Source organism: Thunnus thynnus, chromosome 16, assembly GCF_963924715.1.
Source record: "Thunnus thynnus chromosome 16, fThuThy2.1, whole genome shotgun sequence".
In the NCBI taxonomy this organism is placed as follows: Eukaryota; Metazoa; Chordata; class Actinopteri; order Scombriformes; family Scombridae; genus Thunnus; species Thunnus thynnus.
The window spans coordinates 15321813-15340433 of record NC_089532.1 but is presented as its reverse complement, the minus strand read 5'-3'; the positions used below and the strand labels follow the sequence as shown (position 1 = coordinate 15340433).

The 18621-nt window shown below is 39.3% G+C and overlaps 3 protein-coding genes and 1 long non-coding RNA gene across 29 annotated transcripts in view; 2 read left to right on the top strand and 2 right to left on the bottom strand.

Moving 5' to 3' along the window:
- Window positions 1–7545, bottom strand: part of LOC137199698 (doublecortin domain-containing protein 2) — a 46151-nt gene extending 38606 nt beyond the window's left edge. For 6 of the 23 annotated variants that reach the window (XR_010931832.1, XR_010931833.1, XM_067614169.1 and 3 more), the window contains exons 1-7: window positions 7069–7540; window positions 6647–6695; window positions 6248–6324; window positions 5979–6110; window positions 5226–5381; window positions 5061–5109; window positions 1332–1464 (exon numbers count right to left, since the gene is read on the bottom strand). Coding sequence is in view for 16 of the 23 variants with exons in the window: in XM_067614169.1 (XP_067470270.1) it covers window positions 1332–1464; window positions 5061–5109; window positions 5226–5381; window positions 5979–6110; window positions 6248–6324; window positions 6647–6695; window positions 7069–7352 (880 nt within the window). In the remaining 7 variants the exon portion in view is untranslated. Of the gene's footprint in view, window positions 1–1331; window positions 1465–5060; window positions 5110–5225; window positions 5382–5978; window positions 6111–6247; window positions 6325–6646; window positions 6696–7068 lie in introns of all 23 variants that reach the window. The other 17 variants (XR_010931835.1, XR_010931834.1, XM_067614168.1 and 14 more) reach the window with 7 other exon arrangements.
- Window positions 7546–7574: 29 nt separating this feature from the next.
- On the top strand, window positions 7575–9618 carry LOC137199702 (uncharacterized). Its single transcript, XR_010931839.1, has 3 exons — window positions 7575–7653; window positions 7806–7946; window positions 8680–9618. It is a non-coding gene; the product is annotated as an uncharacterized lncRNA (long non-coding RNA).
- A 94-nt stretch (window positions 9619–9712) lies between these two features.
- On the bottom strand, window positions 9713–13133 carry colec11 (collectin sub-family member 11). Of its 3 annotated transcripts, none has more exons than XM_067614181.1 (7): window positions 12822–13133; window positions 12011–12168; window positions 11835–11906; window positions 11220–11291; window positions 11066–11119; window positions 10854–10949; window positions 9713–10661 (listed from the first exon to the last, which is right to left on the bottom strand). In XM_067614181.1, the coding sequence occupies exons 2-7, from the start codon at window positions 12141–12143 to the stop codon at window positions 10252–10254; spliced, it is 837 nt and encodes a 278-aa protein (XP_067470282.1). In that variant the 5' UTR covers window positions 12144–12168; window positions 12822–13133; the 3' UTR covers window positions 9713–10251. The 3 variants fall into 3 exon arrangements, with proteins under 3 accessions (XP_067470282.1, XP_067470281.1, XP_067470284.1); XM_067614180.1 differs by having other exon boundaries at window positions 12011–12173; window positions 12822–13128; XM_067614183.1 differs by having other exon boundaries at window positions 9713–10643; window positions 12011–12173; window positions 12822–13124.
- A 1918-nt stretch (window positions 13134–15051) lies between these two features.
- myo6b (myosin VIb) overlaps window positions 15052–18621 on the top strand; it is a 39445-nt gene continuing 35875 nt past the window's right edge. Inside the window, exon 1 of one of the 2 annotated variants that reach the window (XM_067614059.1) lies at window positions 15052–15293. The gene's annotated coding sequence lies outside the window, so the exon portion shown is untranslated. The remainder of the gene's footprint in view (window positions 15294–18621) is intronic. The other variant, XM_067614060.1, reaches the window with a different exon arrangement.

Genomic DNA, 18621 nt, shown 5'->3' with positions numbered 1-18621 from the left:
CAATGTATGGAAAAATACATTCGGTTCAAAAAGTAGGTTTAGCTGAAAGAGGCAATTATGCAGCTATAGGCTTTATTGTAGGCTTTATTATGTTTTCCAATCAAATATTACTTTACTTTTTTCTTTCTAGACCAATTTCAGTTGGGAAAAGGCAAAATGATTAAAGAAAGCTGGTGCCAAAAGTGCTGCTCCCGTACCAGGTGATGCTTGTGAGCACTACTTTGAGCTATTGCCTGCATGATGGCATCTAAGAGGTGACTGAGTTACAAAGAAGACTTATAAATGTTATCTTTTTAACTCTGGGGCCTTTAGAAACGTGTTTTGTGGGAGGAAACCATAGTATAAGTATGATCAAGTGTCCAAAATGTGACCAAGGAACTGCACTTTGGCTTAGATACAAACAACAGCATCGGTATGAGCTGAACAAGAGAAAGAAAGTCACTTATATTTAATAATGTCACCTAACTTAGTTGTAACATATGAAAGGATGTCAAACTGTGGTAATTAGCCTAGCTATGCTACCATATAATGTATTCGTGGCCCGGGATGAGTCTTTCAAGTTGAGTCACTGTATTATTGTGCACAGATGGTAAAGCGAACACCCATTAAACAACAGCTACTGAATAACAAAATAGCGGAAGCAAAGACACAATTACTGTCTATTAATGATATACAGAGTATCACTTTTAAACAGCACAACCGCTAATGTTCAAACCCATCAATATATAGCAGTATTTTGTCATTTTTATGATCCTTCGTCTGCGTTATTTGTGATTAATAACTTATTACCATTTTGATTCCCACATCAGAGGAAAATTAGAGCATTTTGTTTTTCTCCCACATAGTTAACAAGGCTTTCTGGATAAATATTCAACAAAATGGCCTGATTGAATTCATCTATGATTTAAGCCTCCTTGACGGTGTTTGAAGTCTTGTTCTGTTTAATATTCACAGAAAAGAGTTGTGTTTCTTTCAAAGAGCAGTGAGCTGTGTTCTGTTTGGACTTTAAAGAGCAGGTTAAGAATCCAAAGAAAGCTCCGTCAGCTGGCAAACTGGTTTTTCTCTACATTCCCAACACACACTAGACCCATATTACAACTAATTTGACATGCACAGATGGAGGATTGTACAGTAAAACGGTACATGCGTTCACATACCCAAACATTCGCATATACACATAAATTTTGTAATGTCTTCATAAGCCAACAGGTTTATTCATATCCGCATAGTGAGAAAAAAAGGTGTTGGATTAAAAAAAACACTATGACGACAACAAGGGGCAGGGGAGAGAGCCAGGAAGAGAGATATTTCTATAGAATTGCTCTGCTTACCGCCTGCTGGGAAGAGAACTGGGTTCCTGGACACCTGCCTCTGTTGTTTGGTTCTCTCTGACTTGGCTGTGTGTTTCTTCATCTGGCCCCTGGCTGTGTGCTCAAGGTCCTCTCCAAAGCCTGTGTGAGCAAACTACATAGAGAGACAAAAGAGAGGAGAAAAAAGGAGCACAGATTAAGGCATATCTCCTCAGATTTCTCTGTGATTCATTAATGACTTTTTTTTTGGTGTTGTTTTGTTAAGAGGCAGAAGAAAAAAAGACAAAACATGGCGGGGCAAAACTTGTTTCTCCTCTCTTTTCAAAGCCTTTTTACATTTTCCATTGATCTCTATTTTTCATGAGCTGATATGCTTTGTAGCTCCCCCGTGACTCCTACTGTATTGAATTCATCTGGTTCCAATACATCCCGTGCACAACCTATCAATCACTAGGGAGTGTGGCAAACTAATCATTTATTGATGAAATGGGGCAGCCATGAATTTCTAACTGCATTTGTCTTATTTATCAAGCCAGATCAAACAATGAAAATCCAAACAAGCTTTAAGGGAAAGGGAGGGAGTCGGAGGGAATAACTTATTCTTCAGCAGTAGACAGCAGAAGGTTATTGATGGAGAGGGGAGGGAAAAAAAAAGAGGCTTGGGACATAGTTGCATGGTGGGAGAGTGAAGGAGTGAGAGAGGAAGAGAGAGAAAAAGAGAGAGAGAGAGCAGTGGGGAGAGTTCAGAGTGATGTTCAGACAGCAGGGTACACATCTGAATTAATGCTTCCACAAAAGGCAATTTTCTCCTCACAGGCTCCTCATCCCCTCTGTAGGTAGCAAGGTGAGGTATGTCTCCCTTACAGAGAATGAGAGACACAGACACAGAGAGCAGGAGAGAGCAGACTTAATGTTTCTTTTCAGCTACAGTGCTCTTTACTGCAGCTGCCTGGCTGGATCCCTGGGCTGGCTCGGGGGATAGTGTAGTGATCTCAGGCTTCCACCAGAATACACTTCTAGCAATGGTGTTTGCAAGCTCACTAACATGGAGTCTGGGGAATAGCAGCGTTGTTTCTTCACTTGTTTGCTTTCTTTAATGTACAGGCAAATTCTGTTGATATTCTTTTGAATTTCTACAGCCGTTGGTGGGCTGAGGGAGAAAAATAAAACAACAAAAGAAGAGTGAAGTTTGCCTGGTATATTCAGCGAAGGCGAGTTGAAACAGAGTTCACATTCTAGCGCTGTAGTGTCCACAGCCACACGAGATCAAAGACAGAAGAGCAGTGGCACTGTCGCAGTGGTGAGCTGTTAATTCAGTTTCAGTAACCTCAATTCATCTGTGAGTGATGTGAAACAACTTCACGGTAAAGTTCCAAATCAAAATACATCTGGGCAATCAAAAATTGAACAGCTTGTTCTCTGTGTTTACAGCCTGGTGGTGAGATGTAAATAGATCTTATTTAAATCAACACAGTTAAATCGAGAATGTCTCACTCAGGGAGAGTGGTGAGGAGGGCGCAGGGGAGGAGAACACGGAGGACAAGGGGTGCTGCGGAGCCAAGAGAGTACCGTACAAGTAGCAGCACAACTAGAAACACGGGAGTGGAAAAGCTGAGGTCATCTAGTCTCTCGCTCTGCATTACATATCTACAGTACCGTGCCCTGTGGGAGCAGACAACTGGGTGTATCAGGAGGCCCCAGAGAGAGAGCAAGAGGGAGAAAGAGAGTGCTAGAGTTAGTGTGAAGGGGGCTCAGGGGGACCGAGCAGCAAGTAATCTGTGGCCCTCTCAAGTGGCACAGAACAGGAGTCAACAAGAGGACACTGTGATATGATAGCCAAGGGAAAACGGGGGTCCCAACCAATTGGGCCGACCAGCCTCCAGCCATACTGGCTGTGGTATCAGTAGGAGCCACTCCCTGGCTAGGTCCTCAGTGAGCAGACATGCTGGCAGCAGTGAGGGGGTATAGTTTTCCACGGGGCACTGCTACTTCCCCTCAATGAGATCATCCAGGAATAGCAGAGAAATGGGGAGCAAGTCATCGCTGATGTCAGGGAGTGCAGCTTACATACTGTTTTCACAGTATGCGTCATGTGAGGCACATGTGAAGCACAATTGCACTGCTCATTATGATTACTATAATATGAGAGTACTTTGCTTTGATGCACACCATTATTCTCCTTTTCTTTGTCTATTTGCATTCCTCTCTTCCCTATTAATCTTCTCTTTATGCTATGTCTACCTCAAAGGTTTCTACCTCATCATGTCTGTGAGCACCTAACTCAGCATATATGCTTGCTTCCAATGGGAACATGGTGTGCTGGAGAGTTTCAATATTACTCTCTGCAGAGCCTTCAGTTAAGACTTCAGTGGATACACCGGACCAGATGTCCCATTCAGCTACACAGTCACCGGTGCAGACAGGACAGACACCACCGTTCCCATACAGGGAGGTTGTGAGAGCAAGGTTACATTTTACGCAGCCTCAGTGGGCATGTTTAAAGGATCTTTTTACAGGCATTTCAAACCAGACTGCTGTTGTTTTGTGAGGTCAAACTGAAATTAATGATGGACATGACCCTATAAATGTATGTGTAATCAGTAAGCTAAACAGCTGACAGATCAAGACAGAGTGGGCAATTTTTGTCACATGTATCTTTCCCCCTGAAAGGTCCTTATTAACTGGTCAAATCATGTTTACAAATTCATGAGGGATCAGATATAGAGGCAAGGAGAGTAAAATGCGGCAGCATCATGTCTAGTGAATGACTAATACTACAATGAGCGGCTGGATGCAAAACACAGCCATAACTCTGTCTCTGTCTCCACCTCATGGTATTGTGTGAAATGGCAAAAGCTATGGTAGTGTTGACTCCAAATTTCCTACCTAAAGTGTTAGGACTGAACCTTGGATAAGCAGTTAAGTCCGATAACAGTATCTGGGGTTTAAATCTGTTTTATGCTTGGATAAGTTTTAATAAAATGAAGAAAACTTACAAAACAGCCACAAACGGATTCTAATATTATTAATAAATATTAATCTTATTTCTGAATATAATGATAATCAACCACAGGTACAGCAAGTAATAAGGCAAGGGGCATTTTTCTCCATCTGAAAAAAATTGGCATCTGCCACAGCACTGTCATCTTTCATGGTTAGAAAAATCAGATGTCAGACACATCCTTCACAGGGGGCCCCCCATCTCCACCTCAACCTGCTGAGTGGGCATGTTCTCATCTTTACTGTGTGATTTGGTGTTCGTCTTGGGCCCACAGCAGTGCAATCCTCATATGGATTCAAAGCCTTTCACTGTCTACTTAATCTCAATACAAATTGTCCCAGTTCTGGTTTGAATAAGAGATTTTTTTTTTGTTTTCAGTCTGTGAAGTCCCCCTGGTGCATATGATCTGTCTATGAGGCTCACTGCACTTGATCAAGTGGGCCAGCCTGTCTCTGTGGGGATTACCCATCAAAGTGGAAAGCAACGGTAACTCAATGCCTCCTGCAGACAGTGATTGATGATAGCGCTGTTTCATAACGAATTGCACCCCCACAACAAGTCTCACACGTGGGAAATGTTAATTGAAATGCTGTGTGTGCAAAGATACGCTTTTCAAATGTGATACTACTAAGGTGTTACAGCAATAAACTAGAGGGAATTTAGAGAAAAAATGCAACAATTTCACACGTTGCAAGAAAGTTAACAGCCAGTTGGCAAACTGCACCCAATTCTGAAGCAATAACACTTACCGCAGCCTTAGCATGTCTTGTCTTTCTAATAGCGGGCAGGAAGTCTTGGCTGCGGGGAAAAAAACCAAAACCAGACTTGACAAATTTATCTTCTCTTTCATTTTCACATCGATACAGGAATGATCCAGTGCTTATTTTCAACAGTATGTATACATAAAAACTTACCCTTCAATCATGTGGTTTTCCCTGCTTAAATCCCTGCTGGGGACCCACTGGTCATATGGGAGAGCTTTAAACTTTTCTGCACCAACTGCGACATAGTGCTGGTTGTTCTCTAGCTCAGTGGGACCACAAAGAGCATGTCCATTAAATGTGCAAAGCCTGGGGACTCAAATAAAGGAATATTACAAACTGGAGTAATGTTTTGGGGTGGTTTGAACTACATTTATATGCATAAGTGTATTGAATAGGAAAGAGACATAGTTAGATGTTCTCAAATAGTGCTTGAGTGTCTTAGTTTAATGTTTGCATATTTTAAGAATTCTTTCCAAGCAGTGTTGGCCTAACAAGCAGTTCTGTATTAACTCCAGTGAGCATGTCACAACCAGACATCGTTCCAATCACAAATTAATCAGAGAAATCCTTCCACTCTGCTACATTTTTCTGCGTTTGAACTGAGTAGAAAACCCTCTATATTAGATGAGGAGAGTATTGTGACTGGTTAAATCTTAACACCTCAGTCTTAAAATTCTTGCAACTAATACAAGTTTTGATCAACTACACTTCCTTGCACAACAAGAACATTACTTGTGTCATGAAAAAAAAATCACAGAAACAAAAACACAGAAAAATTCTTTGGAGTCATGGCCTACCTTCTTGCTACGGAGAAAATACAGGTATACTTTTGCCCATCACTCACCCACACATGACTAATTTAAAAACTGTAAGGGCTCATAATGTATCGATGCTGTACAGTACCTTTGCACAGCACCAGTACGAAGACAAACTTTCTCGGTCACCATGGCTAAAACATTCTCCCAGCTTCTGAGAGTATACTTTGGAATCCGTATTCGAGCTGGAGGAACCAGGACTTCTCCGTTGGTAAAGACACTGTGAAACACAACAATACATGAGACATGGAGATCATCCCATCATTGAAAAAGAAAAAAAGAAAACTATACCAGATTTCTATCACTGCATAACATAACAGAAAATAATTTTGTATTCAGCTTAAAATCAATACTCACTTTATCGTGCAAGACTCATCTGTAGTTCTCCTCCAGCGAGCTGAAACCACAATTCTGCTATGAACAACAGGACGGATCTGAAAATTTCAAGAAAATAAACATACACCAGTGGTAGATAAAAATGGGCCATATTCAGATGTGTGATTCAAACTCTCTACATTAGGCCTACTTCACACAAATAACACAACATTTGTGTTTATTTTATAGTTTTATTCTTATTACTGTCATTCAGTCCACTGTAAAGTCAGTGGTCTTGCTTCAGCCACCAAAATAATGCTCTAGGCCTATATCATCATATGATCACACATTAAGTTTTAGGCCTAGCACCTGAAAATAAAGGTAGTTTGATCATTTTCTGTACTGTATAACTGATTTAAAAACACAGGAAGTGGCCCACACCTGTTCTTTCTTCTTGTTCTGTGGTTTCTTGGCTGTTATCTCGCAATAGCTGGAAGGCATTAAAAAATCATGTAAATGACTCAAACAGGCTTCAGGTGTTACAGGTGAAAATATACAGTTACTGATGGTCTAAGATACACGAAAGACATCTCTAGACTTGAAAATGCAAGTTAAAATAAAATACTTTACTAAAGCTATGAAAAACTAATTGTACAACTGAATATATAACAAAAAATTGCTCTAGAAAGTATGCTAATTACGTAAACTAAGGTTAGCTGAGAGGAATGTGGTCTGCAAGACAGCACAAATACGCAACCGTTAACGCAACGTTTAAACTACTGCAATGGAGTTAACAGCTATATTTTGAGGACTAAGTTAATTAATGTCCATCCACTAAAAGAAGCGAACAACATGGTACCTACTCCAGCTTTTTGAACTGCTCATTTCCCGCTGCTACATAAACACCGCCGTGCGTCAAGTCGTCCAAATGCTGAACTCTGTGGCCCTGCCTGGGAGTGTACAGCTTCCTCACGGCGCCAAACGGAGCTTCAATTCCCCTGGTTAAAGAGGTCATGAAATTGTCAAAAGTCACCACCTGACGCGGGTTCACAACTATTTTTCTTCCTGGAAAGAAAGCGTCCCCGTTCCTGTAGACAATTATTGTTTTTGTCGGCGGCAGGTCACCTCTCCCTGATGTCCCGGGCATAATTTTCTAAGTTAGCTTCAACAGTTAAAAAAAACACTATAACGGCGCTTGGTGTCAAAAGTCACTAGCAGGTGTTTTGAGCCTCCGGAGACGTAACTGGAGATAGCATCTGATATGGAAACCAGTTCCTCCACATCAGAGGTGTAGCATCAAGAAACCTATACCCCGTCTGTGTTGTTGTTGTTTACCGGGGTCTTCCTTTTGTATGAAGCTGATTCCAAAACTTAAGGGTTTCCAAGGCAACCAGAAGGGGAAAATTAATCGACTGTAGTAACCGCAGCAGCTTTAAGATGACCACAAAGTAGGCCTATACAGCCAATAACATATCTGGCATCCATTAATTTGAGTTCTTATGTTTACAGCTAAGTCAACATTTTGTGCTATATGTTGAAATGTCTTATTTCTTTGCATGTGATATAATAGGCTGTGTGATTTTTAAAAAATGTTTTACAGGGTTTTCTTGCCAGTGGCCCATAATCCACATTCTGTGATCTCTGGACTCCTACCGTTGAATGAACCAGATTCAGAAGTCCATGGTGGTTTGCATTTTGAAGGCTGACTGGTGTATCATGTGCTGGAGCATATATACAGTGGGTGAGTTTTACATTGCAACAACACATAGGCCAAAATGTAGACTTGTAAGTTTAAAAAGAGAGTAGATTATAACAAGATTTAGTTTGGGCAAAATTCCCTAACAGTAAAATAAAAAGTAACACTAAAACTGGGTCAAAACAACCCCTTCTTGAGTGGCTTTCTGGGTAACATTAACCCAGTATTGTGTTGGTGCTTTACTGACCCAAATTGGGTAAAATTTTAACCTAGTCTGTAGAGGAAAACCACAATATGGGCATCTGGTTTAGCTGAGTCATCGCTCTCACATTCTGAATGTGTGTCTAATTGGCTTTAGTTTAGCCTGGATTTTCTTCACCAACTTGTTCCCCAGCGCCACTTTTACTTATTTTCACACAGGCTTGTGCTGCTCTTCTGACATTCTGAAATCTACTAGATCTACTAGACTATGAATGCTTGTTTACGTTACCTAAAAATATTAAATACTGTGGCAAGAGCAAGTAATGTTATCCATTTATTTGTTAATGTTTATAGAATTTTATGTTTTATTTAGGTGTATGTCTTAAGTACACCTCTGACCTTTCATCCCTCTATGCTCCATGTTTCTTTACACGTCCATGTACACCACTACTTCTGCATCTGAATTAAAATAATATATTTCTGTAGTGGATATAAAAGTGATAATAAAGTCACATGCAGTGCTGTATGTGTTTTTTTCTTGTTTTCATACACTGAAGCCCTAATCTCCCTTTTGCAGGCCACTTCACCACAGACTGTCCACTGTTCGACAGAACTGTCTAAATTGTTTACCACAAAGGTAACCAGAGATTGCACCAACAATGGCACCTAATTGGTCTATGCCAGACAACTCCTGGTCAATTAAATGCATAATTCATCTTGGCATTAATTATTCATCTCTTAAGGGACTGGTGCTGTGCTTTATTAGGAGGACTGCATCATGCATATTCAAATTCATTTTCTTAGTGGGACGCAATAGGATATCATCTCAGCTGGGAGGCCCATCCTAAAAACAATACGACTGTAAGACAGCTTGTATTGATCGCACAACTAAACCAAAGAGGGTTTGCAAAGAGGAAGGTGTGTAATGTCTCATTTTTGTCACTCAGCAAACATTACACTGTCTAACGGTTGCTGTATAATTAATCTGTTATTATTGCTAACTCTCTTGTGTTTAGATAATGTTATTTTTAAATAATAGTCATGTCACTGTAAAATTGTCTGTTAATTTAAAAAAAATAACACTATATGCCATTGTGTTTAGTCTACACATTGTGTTTTCTAGTGGTATTCCTTCACTGTTACTGCACAATTCCTCCTGTGTCTTGTTGAGTAGAGAAGCAAGGGGAAAGTTTACTTTAATACGCTTAAAAGTTAATGCCACCCACTTTAAAAACCACAATTTCTACAGTAATCACTGTGCCCTGGTGGTTAAGTCAATACTTCACATTCACTCTAGAGATTGAAAAGTGAATGTTTTATGATGTGAGGTCACTTTGATGTACTGCTCAATAGATATAGATACTATACAGGGCACAGCCTTTGTTGACCCACAAGGTTTTTGTGTGAGTTATTGCACCCAAAGGATTTTTGCATACTAAAGAAGGAGGACTTATCCGTTAGCATTAGGTTAGGGTTTTGAACAGAAGACTGAAGCAGCAAAAACATTTTTTACCACTAGGTGGAGGCTTTTTCAGGATTTTGATCGAGGCGCTGCTCCACAAAATAACTGTAATCAACACAGGCAGAGAATAATGTACAGACACTGTCTCTCTTTTTTAAATTATCAGTGAATGTTTATTGTACAGCAACCACCATAAAATGTATAATATGAATATAAAATGCATATTGTTTTCTATTTCTCTGATTAAAAGCACCCAACTGGAACAAAATTTTTATTTAATTTCATATTTTATGCAGAATATACAGGCCTCTACATGGATGGATTTGTCTTGTTTGTTGATGGCATGGTTGCAGATATTGCTCAGTGGATAGTCTTCATAATATAAAAACTCAATACATTGCCTGGCAAGCTGCTGGAGACACTAATGAATCACACAGTATGGGATTAAGGGTGCGCATAAAATAAGAGAAATTCTAACAAAAGAACAAAAATGCCTGTATAAATAGCTCATAAGGAAAAAGATAGAAAATACAGTATACTACTTTCCACAATTTGTGTGTCACTTTGTCATCTTATTTACAGATAGAAGATAGAACACAGAAAAGTTCATCTTACTTTTGCTTTTTCATATATATATATTTAAGGTTTTATCCATTCTTTCAGAAGTCTCTTCAACATGGACTAAACTCAGACACTGTCTTTGTCGAATTCACAAACAAAATACATGGTGGGGTGGCACGCCACATCAGTCCACTCCCCAGAGGCCACCATCTCAGCACAGTCCTCATCATCATAGGCATTGTTGGGCTCTCCTTTCCTCCATTTGCTGAAAGTGGACATGGGAGACTGATCCACATAGGTGAAAACACCCTCACGGTCCAGGTCATGAATGCCAATATAGACTCTGCTCAGGCCTGCTTCTGTAATGTACCCTGCGATGGCTGCGTTGGCTCCCTCATCCTTGGGCATGGCCAGGTGCCCTCCCCTCGTCTGACAGTAGACTTCGGCATCAGTGTAGCGTTTCTCCTCCTTCACCAACAGATAGACCTTACTGTCTGTCTCTTTTATGCCAGCAACAGCTGCAGGGGAGGGCAGTGCTGAAAAATGAGGACTTGTATTTCTATAAATTTCACATTGACATGCCCAGCATTTGCAGTTCTTTGAGTATAACAAGTGAAGCAATAGCATGGATATATGAAATGATAACGATGAAGAAAAACAAACATCAAAATGTTTTCAAAATTGAGGACAAGTATTTTTGCGATAGACACAGAATGCTAAAATCATACCATTTTTAATGAACTTCAGTTCGGAGGATAGCTGTGCCACAAGAATGTCCATTTCTCCAATCATCTTTCTCATTGGTGTGCACTCACATGGAACACCTAACAAGACAAAAAATGTGGGTGATTACCATATTAATTAGTTGTCAAAAATTTCACCAAATGTGTGTTTAATCCTGCAGAAATGACAAACTGAAGAAGATGGTTTTATATTTCACCTGGCTCTCCATCAGGGCCCCTTGGACCTGGATCTCCCATATCTCCCTTTGCACCTGAGATAGAAAATATGTGATTATTAATCAAAAATGAAACATGCTGTAAACTATGTATTCAAAACAGAGGAACATGTCTGAAGAATATTTTTATAATGACCTTTCATTCCACTTGGGCCCACTTTTCCATAACGTCCCATTACGCCTTTCTGTCCTTTAAGCCCAGGTGAACCTAAAAAGGGTGTGTGTGACGTATTTTGTACTGTGCAATCTATTACAAAAACTATATAACATCTAAACAACATTTCTGTAGACATTGCGCACCTTCAAAGATTTTCAAGTATTATAGATTACCTGAAATTTTCAAACTCGCTACCATTAGAATGCTGATGCTGTGTAATCTCCTCTAGTATGTTAAAAGTATGTGAACACCACTCCTCATTAACGTCTTCAGTAAACACTTCAACACTGAAAACCATTTCTCCTCCAACCTCTCACCCAAATGTAAACACACAGCCATCTCTGGATGGCTTGTTAGTGATGTAACAGCACATTATCAGCCCGAGCAATGTGATCTTTGCTCCAGTTCTTTTTGTTTTAGCCAAATGGTAGTGGTGAGAAAATAAGGAAAAGCATAACATTTGGGTGTATTGCAACTCCTTTTCACCGTAATGAGAAACAGTATATTCTTCAAGAGGTATGATATTCTAAGCAAATACATTTTTGTTGAAAATAAAAATCAAGACAAATATTCTGCAGTACAAAAAAATGATACCAATTTCTCCTGGAGGGCCAACTCTTCCTGGTCTCCCCGGTGCCCCCTTTTGCCCTTTCTCTCCTGGTTCTCCTTTTGCAAAGAAGACAGCAAAGAAAATTCAGAAAACATGAAAACAGAGTCTATTTGTGCTCAGTTTGTATGGTGCATGTGTAAAAGCATGTAGAACAGCATGCCTTTGAGTCCCGGGACAAGGATCTGAACAGTGCAGGGCTCCTCTGTCAAGTGCTGTCCATAAGATGTCTGCAGTGTTAATAAACTCAGCACATACATTAGTATAATTGGCAGTAAATGCTTCTCTCCTCTCATCCTTCTACATGGGCCGGTTGGTAGGCTATACTAAAGAAACAGGAGAGATTGAGAAAATACAAATTGTTAAGAATTATGCACAAAATAACTCAATCTTGACTAGATATCTCTAAGAATATGCAGTATTTCAGATCTGAAATAGGGGAATCAGAAGTGAACATTTGTTTCAGCAGCAAATAAATAACGCTACAAGTTAATCCCATCATATAGTATAAACCTATCTTCCATTACATCCAGTTTTACTGAGGCAGGCTAACAAATTCCTGCAAGAACACACCCTACTGCAATCAAAACAAGCAAACATCCCATTTGAATAAGAAACTATACATGCAGCATTTATTTCACAAAAATATACCCCAAAAAACTTTGAAAAAAAGCATCATTCTTTTCCCTGAGAAATACTCGGGAGTTGCCTTAACTCCTTCCACGTGTTTATAGCCAGAGACACTAGTTTAATGAAGAAAAACATTGTTTTAAACCAATCCATATATATCTTTCCAATGAAATAATGCTTAATGTAAACAGCTAAGGATATGGAAGCCACATTCAGAATCTCATTCACATAAACCAGCCTTGCTATAATAAACTTGGCATCACTAATATCAGGAATACATATAATATCTGAAAAAAGTTATTATGACTTGAACAGTTTACTGCATTTCAATGTGTATAGCTTACCTGTAGAGGAATTATCCAAACAAGAAGCAGAAACTGTTGCCAGCTTGCAAGAGCTTTGAACACTACTGGTCCAACAGAAACATTTCATGCTCCTCCACAGGCACGGCAGAATGTGTGTGATAGGACATTATAAACACAGATAAAGTCCAAAGCAGCTGGGGCCCCACAGATAATTAGCTGGGAAAGTAGTTGAGTGATTGACAGCAAGAGGGGCCGATAGCTACACTGACTCAACTGCAAACTTTATCAGATGGAAAAGCAAATGAATCTACAAAGCTTTTTGGATCATTTCAGACAATCATTCTAATATTTATTCACTCTGATGTTCACTACCTTTGTAGTTGTAGTGCTATATTACTTTGCTTTAGTTTGTGTAGGGTGCCTGAACTTTTTAAAACAATTTAATAAGGGTGTGGTTATAGCTAATGCAGTTTATTGTATTAATATGCTAGATGACATAAGAGTCCCAGTTCTCTTAAAGCTTTCTGGGTCTATGTAGTATGAAAAAATTACTTATCTCTATATGCTCCTCAGAAAAAATGGAGTATATTTTGTATGAGATTAATGATACAATAGAACCAAACATATAGTGTTGTTTTTCTTGGGAGGACAGGTTCATATAAATGTGCAAATGTTTACTTTCTACAGCAACACAGCAGGGAACCATGAAAAGTTGTGGCAGAATCTAGTCCTCTCATTCCTCTACAAAAAGCTCACTGAATTATTCAGGGAGTCCATTTGATGATTTTTCTTAGTTCTTACACAAATAACAATGTGATTCAATGTCAAGTAAAGAGTATTTATATTCCAGTTGCAGTTAGGCGTGTGTTTCTGTGGAAAAGCAGAGATACTGCTGAAGCTGGCACGGACTGTAGATCTTTCACAATCTTTGTTCTTATGAGTGATGGCTCTATCTTGTTCATATTTTCTGTGGTGTAACTGCACATTTTCTGCACTTTGATGTCCAAGAGTCAATCCAAGTCAAGCATTTAGATAAATACACTAGTTCAGTTGTGCTTCATAGCATTTGTGCCATCATCATTTCCCCAGAGTGCAGTGGTTCTATGTGATGATCATCTCTCCAGTGCATCCCTTCTCTGCTCTTCACTCCTCTGCATTCCCATAAGAGGGTAGAGGGAAGTCTTAACTGGTTAGGGATTTGACTTCAGACATATAGATCTGCTTCTCCCATATTTGGCCACCTGATGGAGCTATTGTCCATGCAAGCACAGCAGTGGACTTCGGTAGAAGTGGACTTCAGCAATGGAAACTGTATCAGCCTTTTTTTCTTTGCAAAATATCAGTCAGTATAACATTACCTCACACACCACATCATCAAAATTATAAAAAAGTTGTCAGTTATTGCTTGAAGGATGTGCTTTTGTTTCCAAAGATAAATTATATCAGCGTCTGATATGGTCAAGTGATGCTTGTTTTTGTTGTGCATTATTTAAGATGACATGCAATTACTAACTTGGACTTTTAACTTGTGAACAAAAAATGCCCTGTTAGTTTTTATATGCTGTCATCTAGTGTCAGTAATCAGATACGCTCCAATACAGGGGTATCAGATATCCTAATTAGATTTACAAACCCAGAGGCGGCTTTCAATGGTGGATTGGGTGTCTCCTTCAAAAATCCCCCCAAAAGTTTTAGATTACCTGTCTCTGAAATATTTATGACTCTCAAGGCAACATTTACTGTCTTTTCATTGCAGCCAATGCACCCAGTAATCGGGTGTGTACTTAATAGACCCTCTCTCAACTTTGTTGAAGTTTAATCTATATCATAAGCTCCAATGTCAATATATTTAGTAACTTCAGTGGTATAACAAGAGTCATAGTGAGTGTAATTGTATAGTGCATGTGGTGACATATGGATAAAGATCGCTGGTTGCTGACTTGATATTCTTTATATTATTTATTATTTTTTGACCTCCCACATTTCTTAACAATAAAAGCAATAATAACTCATACTCTAAAACAAACAAACACAAAACAGCCCCACCCTAGAGCTAAAACTGCATAGTTTGATTTATGTATAGCCTGTTTATGCTATATCATGCATTTCAGTCTTCATCAGATTAAAAAATATTTTTTAATTTTAGAGCACTCATACTCATGCATATTTGTAAAGGGATTCATTTGTGTGTCATTGTGTTCTCTGTCATGTCGCTGTGAGGAAACTATGTCAAGTTTGGAAATATGTCTGGGATTTACCTGACACAGGATCTTACGAGCAGCACCTCAACGCACCTTTAATAGTTTACAGTCAGAGTGACGTCACCTGTGCTCACCGGAGCGTGAGCACAGCCTGTCATCCAGACAGCTTGCAGCAGCTCCGTCCGTCCTGCACCGGGAGGAAAGAACGAGAAAGCTGGGACTATTGCTACAGCCACTCATCCGTATGAGGGACCTAAAACTCTTCACTGTCGCCCTGAAAGTAAATTTGACTGTCTGAAGGATACGAGTCGTAAGTGTCCACGCTTGTGTCTAACTTTTACACTTTTTAGCAAATAGCCAGTTCCAGAAACAGCTTCAGGTACTTCGTGTTATCTTTACAGTAACCTTATCCTGAGATAGCCTAGAGTGAGTGCAGTGTCTCTATCTGCGTATGCTAACTATAACTGTCTTTAATCACAGCTTGCTGACTTAATGAGTGTTTGCTGTCACACTCCTACAGTAGTCATTATGGCTTATATATAGTGTTTATAACGTGCCGTTAGTCTCTTGCACAGAGGTTGTTGATATGTTTAAATTCACCTAATTATGAGGTTGTATTGAACTGACTCTAAAAATCACAGTACCTCTTTTGAACTTGTATGACATCATACACATTTATAGTGTCTTTATAGGAATAACATGGTTACATTAGGTGTATGTACTGTAATATTTATTTCATTCAATTGCGTTATCTCCTCTGTCTGCCTAAATTTTACTATCTCTTACACATAACCACTCATGTCTAAATACCAGAACACCATCTTGTCTGACCTTTTTTTTTTTAAAGATATACCTCTGAGAGTGTGACCTGTGTGTACTGTACATCTCTCTTCCTCCTGTTGGCCTGTAGCTGATATGCATTTTCCGTGTGCCTTCCCCTGGTAGAGAACAGGAAACAAGAGGCAGGAAACAAGAGGCGTGTTTGTGTGTCCTGCTTCAACTCTGACTCAGTGTCCATTCATGTCTGTGTATATTTATGTTTCCTTCTCCCTGTACTGGATGTCTCTGTGTTTCACAGGACATTTGACACCCCTCTGATCTACATTGCCTCGAATGATCACTGACTTTTATTTGTTAGACTTGGACCTCTCTTGAAGCGTCTCACCTCTCTCTGTCTGGATTAGGGTCAAACACTAAGAGGATTTAAGGCTGCAGAGTCAAAGTTACTCATGAGACATCGGTCTCAGTTTTGTTGAGAGCTTTGAGATGCTTTGAGATGTGACTCCCTAAGTGATATACCAGATTGTTTGGTATGCTTTGAAAGTAGCATATGAAAGCTCTTGGTTCAGAGAACAGAGCTGTATATCATGAGGGCAGATGTGTCATGTATGGAGTTGTGTTTGCAGCACATGGGCACGCTCTTTGTGTATGAGGTTCGAGCATGAATTTCGCCTTTACTCTATATGGAATATTTCCATTATATGAAGATGTGTGTAGCTATGTAGGCTTTCAGTGTTCATGTAGATTTGAACTGGACATGCTGTAATAAAAGCTTTGTGATAGGCAGCTGTCTAACATAAACAGTCTTGAGGATTCCTCAGCCTTGATCTCACGCTTGGAGGTCGAAGATAAAGTAATCTTATCCTCCTTTCTCCTTCTGGTGCATTTACTCAAGCTTTTCCTTGCCACTCCTGCTCTGAATGCAGAGTTGTGCTATGTATAGTTTTAATGTTTGTTAATCAAACGATCACCACTGCAACAAGTAGTGTGCATGCAGTCTAAGTTTCTAAGAGCTCCAGATAAAGCCTCCGCACTTGTTGCAACCAACTCTGATTAGTGTTGTAAATTCAGATTTCTGTATTTACCTCTTGTGTCCTATCAGTGTTAAGACAATTCATTGGCTTTACTGCTGCTTTTTACAACTAGCAGTGAGGTTCAAGAGGACTGGTATTATCTTTCAGAATTGATAATTTGCTTTTATGTGGGCCGCAAGGTGATAACATTGTAACATTGGTGCGAGGGTTTCCTCTGGTTGTCTCCAAACATACCAAGAACAGGCAGTTTAGGTTGATTGACATCTCTAAATTGCCCATAGATATGAATATGAGTGTGAATGCCCTGTGATTGACTGGCATCCTGTGCAGGGTTTACCTCGCCTCTCGCCCAGTGTCAGCTGGGTCAGCTCCAGTCAAAACATTTTTTTTTTTTATTCATTTAACCTTTACTTAACCAGACATTATTTTACGAGAGCATCCTGGCCAAGACAGGCAGCAGCACAATTAACAGGGTTGCAGACATAAAAAAAACATATCAATTTACAATGGAAATAAAGAAGAAATTACAGAATTGTAAAATATTGAAATATTCATCAGTGTTTTTTGAAATCATCAACATCAGGGATAAAACAGGGACAATATGAGTCAGTAAAAACATCTACAGCCAGATGTGCCTGCCTCCAAGTCATTTAGAATTACTTTAAATGCATCCTGTGAGACCAGCTCCCAAAGATTCAGGTAGTTTTGCAACAATTTCCAAACCATATTTAAACACCTAGCTCAGTAGTCCAGGCTTTAGGGACATCTACTATAAACAGAAGATTAATGCTCTAATAATAAATGGGCCATGTAACAATAAATTGAGATAACAGCATGCCCTTTGTCCGACATAACATTCACTTTTTGCGGAACCAGTTAAAATATTAAGCTCATTTAGGCCTACATTTTTGTAATAAATCCATCACAGATTACGTAGATGCAAACTAGGTTTTCACTCATTATTCATACAACTAAGTTGTTAATTATTTTGTATATCATTACATATGTTTATTTTGCATCAACATAGTTAGACAGGTGCTCTTCAAATAATCCAGTTCATTTAAATTTGTAACAGTATTCTCCTAAAGCAAAGCATTTGATGAAGCTTAATGTAGAATTTGTAGAATGTAGAATGTTTTAGATTTAGCCAGACAGCACCTTTCTACTCTGATGGGTTTACCATCTGAGTCTTGTGTTACAAAACCTTTGAAAGGAGTGACAGACTGAAAATTGCAATGGCGTATCACTCGTCAGTCCGCAGTCGGCTCCTGCCAGATGTACTGTAGGTGTACTGACCATACATGACATGTGTTGATAATAAAATCAATTAAAGTCTGACTGCTGCTGCCTTATTACTCTTAGCACTAACATGCAATAATTTATGTTTAGTTTAGGAGGACAGAAATGATTAACTGGTATTACAACAAAGTTATTCTGCTACAAAATTGATCAACTATTCAAAAAGGCCTTTTAAATTCCTATTTCAGGAATATTATATAACAGAAAATGTTCAATAATGCAAGATCGTTATTGTGTTGCCACATCTATGTCCAGAAGGAAGACAGAAACAGATGGAGATGGTCACAGGTACAGGTTACCATCTCCAGTCTGCCCCTTCGTTGGATCCAACATAATACTGAGTTGATATACCTGGTGAACTTTGGGTCCTTATTGAAGGCTGCATCAGCAGTTTCAAGCACCTGTCTTGTCTGATATTTGACCTCAATCCCTGAAGCTAATTAGACACTCAAGCATAACGTCAGCACTTTTGCTGTGAAGAACTCTCTGGTTGTAGGATTAACTGTCAAGAGCTGTCAACGACAC